Raw genomic sequence first — 12,372 nt, 5'->3', positions numbered from 1 at the left:
AATAATCTGGTATAAAGTTTCCAGTATTTCTGGATGTGTGTGTCATCAACCAGCAACTGAAGTCAAATGGCCTTGAAGCTCATCCCTTGATTTCAGTTCTCATAATATTTCTGCCTTGCATAGCATTTATCAAGCAGGCCCTGAAGAAGTTCACTAGGAACAAAATCACCATTTCATAACTATTATGTTCATTATCTAGAAATTAGTGCCTGAGTTTGCTTGTTTTCCTCTTTCCTTCCTTTTGTGCCATATGTATTGTATTGCAGAAAATTCTTTGGAATTGTTGTTGTTGTTCACTTGCACAGCTGAGTCTGACTCTTCGTGACCCCATGGACCACATCACATCAGGCCCTCCTGTCTTCCGTTGTGCTCTGGAGTTTGCTTAATTTCATGTTCGTTGCATCGATAACACTGTCTAACCATCTCATCCTTTGCTGTCCCTTTCTTCTTTTACCTTCAGTCTTTCCCAACATCAGGGTCTTTTCCAGTGAGTGTTCCCTTCTAATTTGGTGGCCAAAGTATTTGAGCTTCAGCTTCAGTATCTGGTCTTCCAGGGAACAGTCAGCGTTGATTTCTTTTAGGATTGACTGATTCGAACTCCTTGCAATCCAAGGGACTCTCAAGAGTCTTCTCCAGCATCATAATTCAAAATAATCTATTTTTCAGCACTCGGCCTTCTTTATAGTCCAACTCTCGCAGCCATACATGACTACTGGGAATACCATTGCTTTGACCATATGGACTTTTGTTAGCAGGGTGATGTCTCTACTTTTTATTGTGCTGTCTAGGTTTGCAATCGCTTTCCTCCAAAGGAGCAGGCGTCTTTTAATTTCATGGCTACAGTCACCATCTGCAGTGATCTTGGCTCCCAGGAACATGAATTCTGTCACTGCTTCCATGACTTCCCCTTCTATTTGCCAAGGAGTGATGGGGTCGGATGCCATGATCTTAGTTTTTTTGATGTTGAGTTTCAAGCCAACTTTTGTGCTCTCCTCTTTCACCTTCTGTAAGAGATTCTTTAGGCTCTCTTCACTTTCTGCCATCAGAGTGGTATCGTCTGCATATCTTTGGTTGTTGATGTTTTCCCTGGCAATCTTAATTCCGGCTTCTGATTCATCCAGGCCGGCATTTCGTATGATGTAATCTGCATATAAATTAAATAAGCAAGGTGACTATATAAATCCTTGATGTACTCCTTTTCCTATGCTAAACCTATCAGTTGTTCCATATCCGATTCTAACAACCTAAGAGGTGACTCTGCACATGGACATCACCAGATGGGCAACACTGAAATCAGATTGATTATATCATTTGCTGTCAAAGATGGAGAAGCTCTATACAGTCAGTATAGAGTCTGCAGAAGAGTCTGATTCTGAAAAAGTAGAAGTAGCTCCAAAAATACTTACAGTCCAATTGAAATTTGAGAAAGCTATACACAGGAAATAGTGACTTTATTGAAATCATGAAAGTCTATGAGTGCCTTAACTCTATGATGTACCCAATAAGGCTAAATGGGTTTGTCTTAGTTTTAGTGAAATAAGAAAACCAGTATCATCCTATTAAATGTTTTTTATCTGATAATAGTAAGAATGACCAATAAGTAACTCATATGTATTATGATCCTTGCTATATCTCTTGTTTTATTAGTGTTAGTACCCCATATATCCCTTCCCTTTGTAGTGTGTAGTAGAAAAGCAATAAATTAAAAAAAGAATTATGGTGCTGGAGAAGACTCTTGAGAGTCCCTAGGACTGCAAGGAGATCGAATCAGTCAATTCTAAAAGAAATCAACCCTGACTGTTTCCTGGAAGGCCAGGTACTTTGGCCACCAAATGAGAAGGGAGCACTCACTGGAGAAGACCCTGATGCTGGGAACGATTGAAGGTCAAAGAAGTAGGCAATGGCAAAGGATGAGATGGTTAGTGTTATGGAGGCAAGGAACATGAAATTTAACAGACAGGAGGGCCTGGCGTGATGTGGTCCATGGGGTCCCAAAGAGACTGTGCAACTGAACAACAATTCCTGGCAAGGTTATCAGGCCACTGGGCAAGTTTCACCCGCTTTAAGCTGTTTGCTTGTACAGACAGGGAGGAGCTGAGAGTCGAAGAAGCAAAAAAGTACTTATACAAACCAGAGGGTATTTTAATACTTTATAGAGGAAAAATAAGTTTTAAAAACGTTATAACATTGTTTTAAAGAATACTTAACTCTTGACTATTTGGTTTATTTATCATTCTATCGTTTTAATTTTGTATGGAAGCCACCTTGATAACATTACGCAGGGGGTGCCAGGTATTAATGTTTTAAACAAATAAACAGATTGGGTTTGTTTGTTTGGTCAAGTCTCGCACTTTTCAACTGTAAGATACAAGCCCTTTTGTAAAAAACAAAACAAAACAACAACACCACCAAAACAACAGTCTAAATAATAATGCCCTTATTAATTTTTTCCAAATATCTGTAGCCTTCAGAAAGGCGAGGAAGCGTGCAGTTTCTCGCGCCGTTCTGAAGAGTCCGCAGGCGAAGGCTCCCGAACAGCACCAAAGAGACTAGGGAAATCCCAGCAGTCCACCGAAACCCTCGGCTGAACTAGTCACCCTGCTATTGGCCTTCTTTCTTGCCCGTTTAGCGATAAGCTCCATCCCCCTCTTCAAAGCCTGACTCCACCCCTTTTGACTGAGCGGGCTCTTGTTGCCCGAAAAAAATCAACTTCTGTTATGCGTTTGCTTTTTGGTTAGAATAGAACCCTGGTGGCCACCGTACTGGGTGGGGCTAATGTAGGCCAGGGCCGCGCGGGCGGGGCCGTGGCGATGGGGAATCTGTTCGGGCGCAAGCGGCGGAGCCGGGTTACCGAGCAAGACAAGGCCGTGTTGGTGAGATAGGCGGCTGTTGGTAGCCGGTGTCGTCCAGGGCATGGAGCGATGGGTGGGATTGGTCCTGGGAGGATTTTACGGCCGATGGCTTCCAAGGTAGTTGAATAGAACCTCCACGTTCGGAGGTAGTATATCTCTGGGTAATATTTGCTGCTGAGGGCAGCAATAGAGGGAGGCTTTGGCCTCTCCACGCTTCCTGAGGACTTCTAGGTGGCCGCTCTAGGGAAGAGAATGCTGGACTAGATGGACTCTCTGACTCTCATCTGAGTAGTTTAAGCGCTCTTTGGTAAGGCAGACGTGACAAGTCCCCTTTGATGAAGGCTGCAAAGAACTTTTCATGCTTTGCATCTTACTTACTTGTTTGGGGTTCCAGCTCATCTTACCCTGCGTACATAAGGGGAGTTGTCACTTTTGACAGCTGGGCATATAATACTTCTGGGAAAAGAAATCTGTATATTATCATGCTCATGACAAAGCTTACAATTCAAAGGCCAGTTCTAAGGAGATTATTGATTTTCTTTCCCTATGCCAGTATCTCAACGAGCAAATTTACACAAAACAGTTAAAATCTGAATAAAACACTACATGAATCCTAGCCATTGCAGAATGAATTAAATGTGCTTCCAGAAGCTGTTCAGGCCTAGAATATAGCTACTCTTCTGAAGAGCTGGTTCCTCAACTACTAAAAAGGTAAAGGTTTCCCTTGCTTGAAAGCCAGTCAAATCCGACTCTTAAGGGGTGGTGCTCATCTCCGTTTCCAAGCTGAACAGCCAGCGCTGTCCAAAGACATTTCCGTGGTCATGTGGCCGGTATGACTAAATGCCGAGGCACACCTTCCCACCAAAGCGGTTCCTATTTATCTACTTGCAGTTCCTTGCTTTTGAACTGCTAGGCTGGCAGAAGCTGAGTCCAGAGATGGGAGCTCACTCCATCATGTGGCACTAGGGTCTTGAACTGTCGAACTACAGATTTTCCGGTCTGCAGTTCAGCGTCTTAACCTCTAAGCCACTGCAACCCCTTTCTCAACTACTGGGAGACCCCAAAACAGCGTCTCTTCCATTCTGCTTGGCTGTTATAAACAAGTGGAATAGAGACAGAATACTTAAAAAGCAGTAAAATGTTGCATAAATTAGCATATTACATGGGATGAGGTGTTACAGGGTATACACACAGGGCCTGGGAAATAAGAATAACATACACAGGAAGCTGTAGAAGCCCTGCATGATGAATCCTGTGGTTGAGAATCATTGAGGGCAAGTGGGTAGTGTGTCTGATGTGAAGCAGAGGGACCTGGCATTGAAACCTTATCTTAACCACAAAGTTGCTGACCTGTATCCAACCAATACAGTCGCTTTGATGGGACAGAACTTTCATTTGCAGAAGGGGAGGGGTGATTTCTTCCTATTTTCCTTTCCACTGAGCACTCCCGCTTTGCCCTCTGTGCCATTCCTGAGAGTCCAGTGACCCACCAGGAACAAAAATTGGAGGCCTCAGTGGGCTTCAGCAAGAGGAGGAAAGAAGAAAAGCCTGCTTCACAAAGCGCATGGATGGTTGGATACATGTCACTGTCTGACTCAGCTCAGTTTGCTGTTTGGAAAATGGAAGAACTGACTTGCAGAATTTTTGTAAGAGAAATATAAAGAGCTAGATTTGACTCCAGTAGCCCCCTTAAAGACCAACAGGTTTCCTGGGTATAGGCTCTCAAGAGTCAAAGCTCCCTTCAGTGGATACATCAAAAGCTTATATCCCAAAAATGTTGCTGGTCTTTAAGGTGCTACTGAACTCAAATCTTGCTCTTCTACTACAGGCCAGCACAGCTACTCTCCCGAAAGAATTACAGAGTGTCTTACGCATTAAAACTCCTTAGATAGCTAGGGTGGCTCTTTGGTCCACATAGGGATACATACTAGGTGCAAAGCTTCTGCTGTGTAGCTTTGAGGTGTGCAGTTGGAAAGTCCCAGCAGTGATCGCTTAGTCTGTTGGTGCACCGGAGCCTATTAGCCAAGTGACTCTTGAACAGCTAAACATCATGTGATGTTAAGAACCTTTTAATTTTTAACAGTTAATTTGTTTATGCTTCTGAGCCCTATTTGATCTGTAAGCAACTATTGGTAGTTACTTCCACTTTCAGTTATGTTTGCACTTTCCATATACCTAGAATTACTGTTTGCCCTACCATGTTAATTTGTCTTAACTCCAGATCCTTTGCCATTGTTGGGCATCCAAAGATTTCAAAATGGCAGATCTTTTAGCTCTTGTTGCTAGATTACGTATTGCTGTCTCATCTTCAAGATGGGAATAAACATGATCACAGAGTAGTAAAAACAAAATTTGTTTTACCACATTTGTCTTTCAGAAGCCAGTTAAAAAGTAAGGTTAAGGCTGATTGTTATTTTAGAACCATCAAACTAATAGAAGATAGCAGTGTGAAAATTACTGAGGTGGATATCTAAGATATCCATTCTAATCCTTAGGGTGTTCCTAATAATTTACAGGTATCAGAAGCAATGCCAAAGGAGTGCAGTTGTTTGTGCTCTGTATTTATGAAGCCTCTTAAAACATCTGTCTTTGGACACAATTAAAGATAGAGTCCTTAGTATAATTAATTAAACCTGTTCCAGTCTTCTGGTTATCATTTCTTACGTCCAGTGGAGGAGTCTATGATCAATCCCTATTAGAACTTGCTACACACACTCCTACTGAATATTCCATCCTGTTGACTGCAGTAATTCTGCATAGGGTTGCAATGTAAATAACAGTTTTTGCAAGTCTGAGTGTCCTGAATCTTATTTGATGTTCTTTGTTAAGTATGTTTAAAAAACAAACAGACAGCACTGCCCTGTCCTGGACAGCCCAGGCAAGCCTGATCTCATCAGATCCTGGAAGTTAAGCAGGGCTGACCCTGGCAAGTACTTGGAAGGGAGACCTCCGAGGAATACCAGGGCTGGGAGGCAGAGGCAGGCAGTAGCAAAGCCACCTCTCTGAAACATCCAAGCCCCACTAGGGGTCTCCAGAAGTCAACCATGACTTCCAGACATACATACACAAACACTCGCCAAAACCCCCCCCCCAACCCAGCCCCAGAATACTTGTGGTTTTATTGTCCTGCCACTTTAAAAAAGTGTGAGATTGGCTATACTAGACCCAGAGGTGTCAAACCTACAGCCCACGGTCCAGATCCAACCCACCCAGGCCTTTAATCCAAACTGGGAGTGGGGCTCTCTTCTGTCCCCCCTCCCCTGCCCATCCTCACTGTTCTGAGCTTGAGCTGCCTTGGAGTATAAAGAGCAGAGGGCGGGGCTGCCTCTGAGAGAAGGAAGCAGAGGGCAGGGCTGCCAAGCTTCCCAGCCTCCGCTCCCAGCCTCCGCAGTCTTCCTCACAGGTAGGAGCTGGGGGGGGGGGTTTCCCTTCTGCGGTGATCCTTGTGCTTCTTTTTTATTTTAAAACTTGCTTTGCAAAATCCCACTGTTCCCCCACCTTTCCAATTTAGGCAGGCATGTTTTAAAGGTGCAGGGGGGAGGTTTGGGACCAGCCAGGGTTAAAATATAGAGTTCTGCAAACTCAAGGGTCTCCAGTTTTGCAGAGAAATATTAGTTTTAACACATACCCTCTCCTATGGAATAATAGCAGAACAAGTGCTGAAGAGGACACCCAAAATTATTATCTCAAACCACCCTGTAAAAAAACCCCTGAGACCCTGGAGAATCACTGCTACTCTGAGTAGACTTGGGGGGTGGGGAGGCTTGCAATGCTCAGCCATTTCATGTTCTTCCCCTAGGTCCTAGGCTCAGACAATTTATATTTGTAGTTTATATTTTTAGGGGGGGGTTGAGACTAACCACAGTTAAAGTATAAAGATCAACAAACTCAAGGAGCTTCAGTTTTGCAAAGAAATATTACCCTCCTAATGTGGAGCTCCAATGGAACAGCTGCTATAATATCTTTAATAGTGTTTGTCTGTGTCCTTTAAAAAGTTTATATCTCTGCTACCTAGCATTACATTTTATGACACACATGGCCTGGTCCGACAAAGTCCAATTTATGTCAAATCCAGCCCTCATGAGTTTGACACCCCTGTGCTAAACAGTCCTTAAGAGAAGAACTGCCATGTAATTTGCTAAATCTAATGGTCTTGATGTCTTATCCTGTTTGTCTCTCATGAATATGCCCAATAGCCTTGTTCACAAGTTACAGTGACTGCACATACAATCCGTGTATTTTTCGTTGTGCAAGCATTGAGTAATTCTCATGCTACATGTGATTGAAAGTCCATATTTATCCAGGTACTGGTCTGCAGTTTCATTTGTAAAGGGAATGCATTTTGGCTCTTTCTTACAAACAGGTGGTTATGCATGTATGTGCAGGTTGTACATGTGTTCGTTGAACCATGTGAGCAGTTTTACCGTAAGAGGTGTTGCACCAGAAACACAATAGCAGTTAGTTTGTGCTTAACGTTGCAAAGCGTTGCATCCAGCTTTTATCACTGCCTGTGCAGCAAGGTGCTGACGACACTACCAGGGAGCACATGGGGAGCAGGATTACTGGTGATGTAGTTCAGTCTGCTTAAAGGGGATGTATTGGTGCTGCTTTCCAGTGGTCGTAATACTACAACTTGGCAGTGTCTAATTGTCCTTTGTCCTTTAGCAATTGAAACAACAGCGGGACAAATTAAAACAATATCAGAAAAGGATATCTCTGCATCTGGAGCGGGAGAGAACGGTTGCTCTGCAGCTCCTGAAAGATGGCAAGAAAGAGTAAGTGAGGATCAGTTGGTTGCATTCTTTCCACTCAGAGGTGTGTTTATAAGCTAGTTCAGACAGTCAAGATCTTCTCATTTCACCTGTTTCTGACAAGTGTTTGAGCAGAGAATTTAATACCCTCTGATAAATCCATATCTGCTCAGAAGTGATTCCTATGACCATAGTGACTTTCAAAAAGTGCTTCTGTGGTTGAAGAACCTGCCAGTGGGGAGCTAGAGTCTTTTTCATGTGAATTTGCCATGAGGAATGGGGTGTAGAAAAAGGTCTGAAATGGCCCTTTTGAGCCTGAACTTTGTTGTTGCTTCAGTTAAAGCTCTAACTATTCTGGCTCAATCTGTGTAGAGGTTAGAGAGGAAGGAAATACTTTGCATGTACAGTGTCTCTTGTCTTTGTCTTTGGTTAAAGGGGGGGGGGCACTGGGGATCAACCCTGGCAGTACAATAGTATTTCATTTGTCACAAAAAATGGGAATAATTTAAACTGCATGGTTGAACTCTTAATTTTTTTAAGTTGGTGACTACTTTAGTTCTAGAGCAAAGTTTGAGTCCAGTGGCACCTTTAAGAATAAAATTTTATTCAAGGTATAAGCTTTCGTGTGCAAGGCACACTTCCTCACATGAAAGCTTATACCTTGAATAAAATCTTGTTGGTCTTAAAGATGCCACCGGACTCAAACTATGTTCTGCTGCTTCAGACCAACACGGCTACCCCCACCTGAATCTATATTAGTTCTAGTTTCTTGAAGGACTGTTTGTGCTTGAGCCACAGACCTGTTTATTACATCTTCCATGGGAGCCACTGCATTTTTTTTATGACAGCTCACATCGTGGACAGATTATGTATGCTCCACCTTGCATTCTGCAAGGCTGAAGGAAGCCCCAAATGCAGTAGTGCTGTATTTTCTTCTGTGTGTCTTAAATGCAGGGGATACTTGCTTTAAAACAAGCTTACCTCTACAAAAAAATGTCTTAGTTCTTTGTTTTTGCTGTGTGTCATGCATTGTTTTAGCTCTGCAACCTTTTCATTGAGAGGGGAGGATGGAGTATATGATCTGTAAGTCCCCTGTGAGCTCTGGGGCTCTAAAGACCAGTTTGGAGTCTGAGCTTTGTTGACCATTGATTTGATTTTGAGCCTTGGAGCTGTTGTGAGTGCTTGGCAGCAGCTGCTGCAATAATGCCATGAAGATTTCTGGTACTGAGTCTCTGGGAGAGTTGAAAATTAAAGAGCACATATTATAATGCCATGATATTAATGTCTAAAGTGTGGGCCGTTTTGGTTTCCACCATCTTTACTGTAATGCTGCAAAAGGTAAACGGTGGAAAAAGCAAGTAAAATGAAAATGGTGAAAGAGACTCTTGTGGGGAAAAGGTGCAGGTAGGTGAAACTTTTTAGCCAAGAACCAAAACAGACATATCTGATACAACAGAAGTTTACAGAGTTGAGTCTGGTTTGGGAGAGCTCAAAAAATGAGCAACCCATTGACACTTCAAGAGAGAATGCTGGACTTGAAATAGTTTTGTTGTAGTCCAGTAAAGTGTGAGGCTTTGGTGTGAGCCAGTTTGGTGTAGTGGTTAAGTGTGCGGACTCTAATCTGGGAGAACCAGGTTTGATTCCCCACTCCTCCACTTGCACCTGCTGATGTTACCTTGGGTCAGTCACAAGCTCTGGCACAGCTGTTTCTAAAAGAGCAGTTTGTGTCAGAGTTCTCTCAGCCCCACCCACCTCACAGGGTGTCTGTTGTGGGGAGGGGAAGGGAAAGGAGTTTGTAAGCCGCTCTGAGACACCTTTGGGTAGTGAAGGGTGCGGGGTATAAATCCAATCTCTTCTTCTTCATCATCATCATCATGCTTTGTAAAGTCTTGTTTGTTGCCATCTGTGCTCTTCTCTCCATCTAGAAAAGCCAAATTGCTGCTGAAGAAGAAGCGCTATCAAGAACAGCTGCTGGAGAAAACAGACAACCAAATTAGCAACTTGGAGCGCATGGTATGTGAGCTTTCAGCAGTTTATGACTGAGCTCCACATGTTCATTTCTTCTAAAACTGGGGTGTAGCTGCATTTAATGCCCTAGCTAGGGGCCAGTTCACCACCAAGCAGCTGCTTGGGACAGCCAGCAGAGAGTAGTGACATGGGAAGGTAGCTTGGGCTGGGCTGTGGCCCATGGTGGGCTGGGCTGCAGAAGCAGCATGGAAGCTGGCCTGAGCTTCCTCTTGCACCTGCCTCCTCAGATTTGTCCCAGGTGGCATGTAGAAAAAGTCACTTTTTTGGCAGCCCACTTTGGATCCTGCCGGCGGCGGGAGGGGGGTTCTTGGAATGACTCCCTAGTTTAAGCCAGCTCTGTCCCTAGCACACATGAAACTTTGTGCTGAAGGGTAAGATCAATATCTTGCTTGCACTGTAGTTTTCTTGTTTTTCTTCCAGTGCTGAAGTAAATGAGTAGAGAAAGGTGTAGCCAAGTGTCACATGAATGGTTTTTTAAAGAATTATTTATTAAAACATTTGTATCCCACTTTTCCTTATGGTTCAAGGTGGCTTATAGTAATAGTTAAAAACATTTTCTGTTAAAATCAAAATTAAAATAGCAGACCCCAACCTTTGAACTGCACTCTGCTTGCCAGGGTACAGAGGTGTTGGGTTTTTGAAGTTTCTTGAAACTTCCCACCACACTCATTTCCTAACATCTGCTGCAGCCCACCTGAGTTCTGGGCTCTCATTCCACAGTAGTCCTCTAGTGGTGTCTGCATTATGGCAGTAATACAGTCTCCTGCTGGGGAGAGTGGCTTGTTCACGCAGCTGCTTAGAGAGATGAGCAGGTGTATACAGAATTTGTGTAGCAGAGAGGTTTGTGTGGCTGAGTTCCTACTGCATTTTACATTACAACTGGTACAGCAAGGTCCTCATCCAGTATCACTGGGCAACTTAGTCTGGATGTTTGTGCAAGGATGTGGTCTGTGCAAGGATGCATGCTGTGTTTCCAGGCTTCCCTTCTGACAAATAGCCGCTCAGCAGTAAGCACGTGGGGAGGGTCTGGCAAGTGCAACAGCATTGTCTCTGTGCTGAGGCCAGAAGCATGTCACTGATTTGCATAGTCACAGGACTTCCACTGCACAAAACCAGTTCTTCTGCCCCCTTCTTGGTTACTTGTGTTATATGGAAAGAATAGTGCATACCAATACCCAAGCTGCAATGACTGCTTTCCTTACGGCCTGTTAGAAGACCTGACCCCTCTGTTGACTTCTGTTTCTTCAGGTCCAGGATATTGAGTTCACCCAAATCGAGATGAAAGTGATTGAGGGCCTCAAAATTGGCAACGAGTGCTTAAATAAGATGCATCAGGTAGGTACCAGCTGGGGTTCTTAAGCTGTCTCAAATCTGAACACTGGATGTTTGTATGTCTGTTCTGGACATCCTTCTTTACATGTGGTTTGAACTTCTGTTTCTGTAGGTTATGTCAGTAGAAGAAGTGGAAAGGATCATAGATGAAACCCAAGACGCTATAGAGTACCAGAGGGTATGTATTGCCTCCGTTTCCTAAACAATGGACCGTTGTTGTTTTTTTACAAAATTTGTACCCCACCTTTCTGCCTTCATCAGGGCTACCAAGGTGGCTAACAGATTTTTTAAAAAGTAATAAAAACACATCTTGAAATGCACATACAAAGGCAGCAATGAAAACATAGGGCAGGAAAGTGGGATCTCTGAGGGAATGCTAGTTAAACAAGCAAAGTCTTCATCAACTGGTGGAAGTCAGCAACAGAAGGGGATGGGCAGATCTCTTCGGGAAGAACATTTCAGAGTTTTGGTGCTGTGACCAAGAAGGCTCTTTCCTGGGTTGCCACCAACCTAATGTCAGAAGGTGGGGGCACCCAAAGCAGTGTCTCAGAAGATGACTGTAGCATTCAGGTAGGTTTGTAAGGGAATAGGCGGTCCTTCAAGTATGCTGGTCCCAATCCATGTAGGACTTTAAAGGTTAACAACAGCACCTTGAATTGTGCCCAGAAACAGATTGGGAGCCAGTGTAGATGGTTCCTAAGACCTACTCCAGTCAGCATCCTGGCTGCAGTGTTCTACACCAGATGAAGTTTCTGAATACTTTCCAGGGCCAGCCCCATATGCAGTGCATTGCAGTAATCCAATCTAGATGTAACCAGGACATGCATGTATGCACCACAGTGGCCAGATCTTCCTGCCCAGGAAAGGCTGCAGCTGACTAACCAGGTGGAGCTGGTAAAAGGCACTCCTGGCCACAGCTGCCACCCACTTATGCAGCAGTATGTCCAAGAGCACCCCCAGGCTATGGACCTCTTCCTTCAAAGGGAGCACATCCCCAGCCAGAACAGGTGACCCTTTGAATCCTGGGTCAAGCCTTCTGTCACCCGTAGCACTTCCTTCTTGTCAGGATTAAGCTTACTATATTAGCCCACATTGACTCCAAAACTGCCTCCAAGCACCAGTTCAGGATTTCTACAGCCTCTCTGGGATCAGCCGGAAGCATGATATAGACCTGAGTGCTATCTGTATGTATAGCTTGTATCCCATCATTCCACCAGTTTGGTTTTCAGCATGTTTTGGATGGCCACCTAACGTCCTTGTTGAAGAAAAATACATTTTGTTTTTACATATTTAATACAATTGTAGTCTAGAGATTATTAATACTGAATATGAGATTAAAACAAAAAGATAGCTAGGCAGTTTAAAACAGGTTGGAGATAGCTTTTGCTTGTGATGAATTTGATTACACA

The 12,372-nt window shown here is 43.7% G+C and overlaps 1 protein-coding gene across 2 annotated transcripts in view; it reads left to right on the top strand.

Annotated features, from left to right (window-relative positions):
• Nucleotides 1-2,792: 2,792 nt before the first annotated feature.
• The window catches only part of CHMP6 (charged multivesicular body protein 6), a 19,542-nt gene continuing 9,962 nt past the window's right edge, over nucleotides 2,793-12,372 (top strand). Inside the window, exons 1-5 of one of the 2 annotated variants that reach the window (XM_015408712.1) lie at nucleotides 2,793-2,873; nucleotides 7,518-7,627; nucleotides 9,529-9,616; nucleotides 10,880-10,966; nucleotides 11,076-11,141. In XM_015408712.1, coding sequence (XP_015264198.1) covers nucleotides 2,811-2,873; nucleotides 7,518-7,627; nucleotides 9,529-9,616; nucleotides 10,880-10,966; nucleotides 11,076-11,141 — 414 coding nt within the window. In that variant the 5' untranslated portion in view covers nucleotides 2,793-2,810. Of the gene's footprint in view, nucleotides 2,874-2,901; nucleotides 2,970-7,517; nucleotides 7,628-9,528; nucleotides 9,617-10,879; nucleotides 10,967-11,075; nucleotides 11,142-12,372 lie in introns of those variants that run through there. The other variant, XM_015408720.1, reaches the window with a different exon arrangement.

This window comes from Gekko japonicus, unplaced genomic scaffold (assembly GCF_001447785.1).
Source record: "Gekko japonicus isolate JY-2015 unplaced genomic scaffold, Gekko_japonicus_V1.1 scaffold57, whole genome shotgun sequence".
In the NCBI taxonomy this organism is placed as follows: domain Eukaryota; kingdom Metazoa; phylum Chordata; class Lepidosauria; order Squamata; family Gekkonidae; genus Gekko; species Gekko japonicus.
This window is presented reverse-complemented; position numbering and strand designations above follow the sequence as displayed.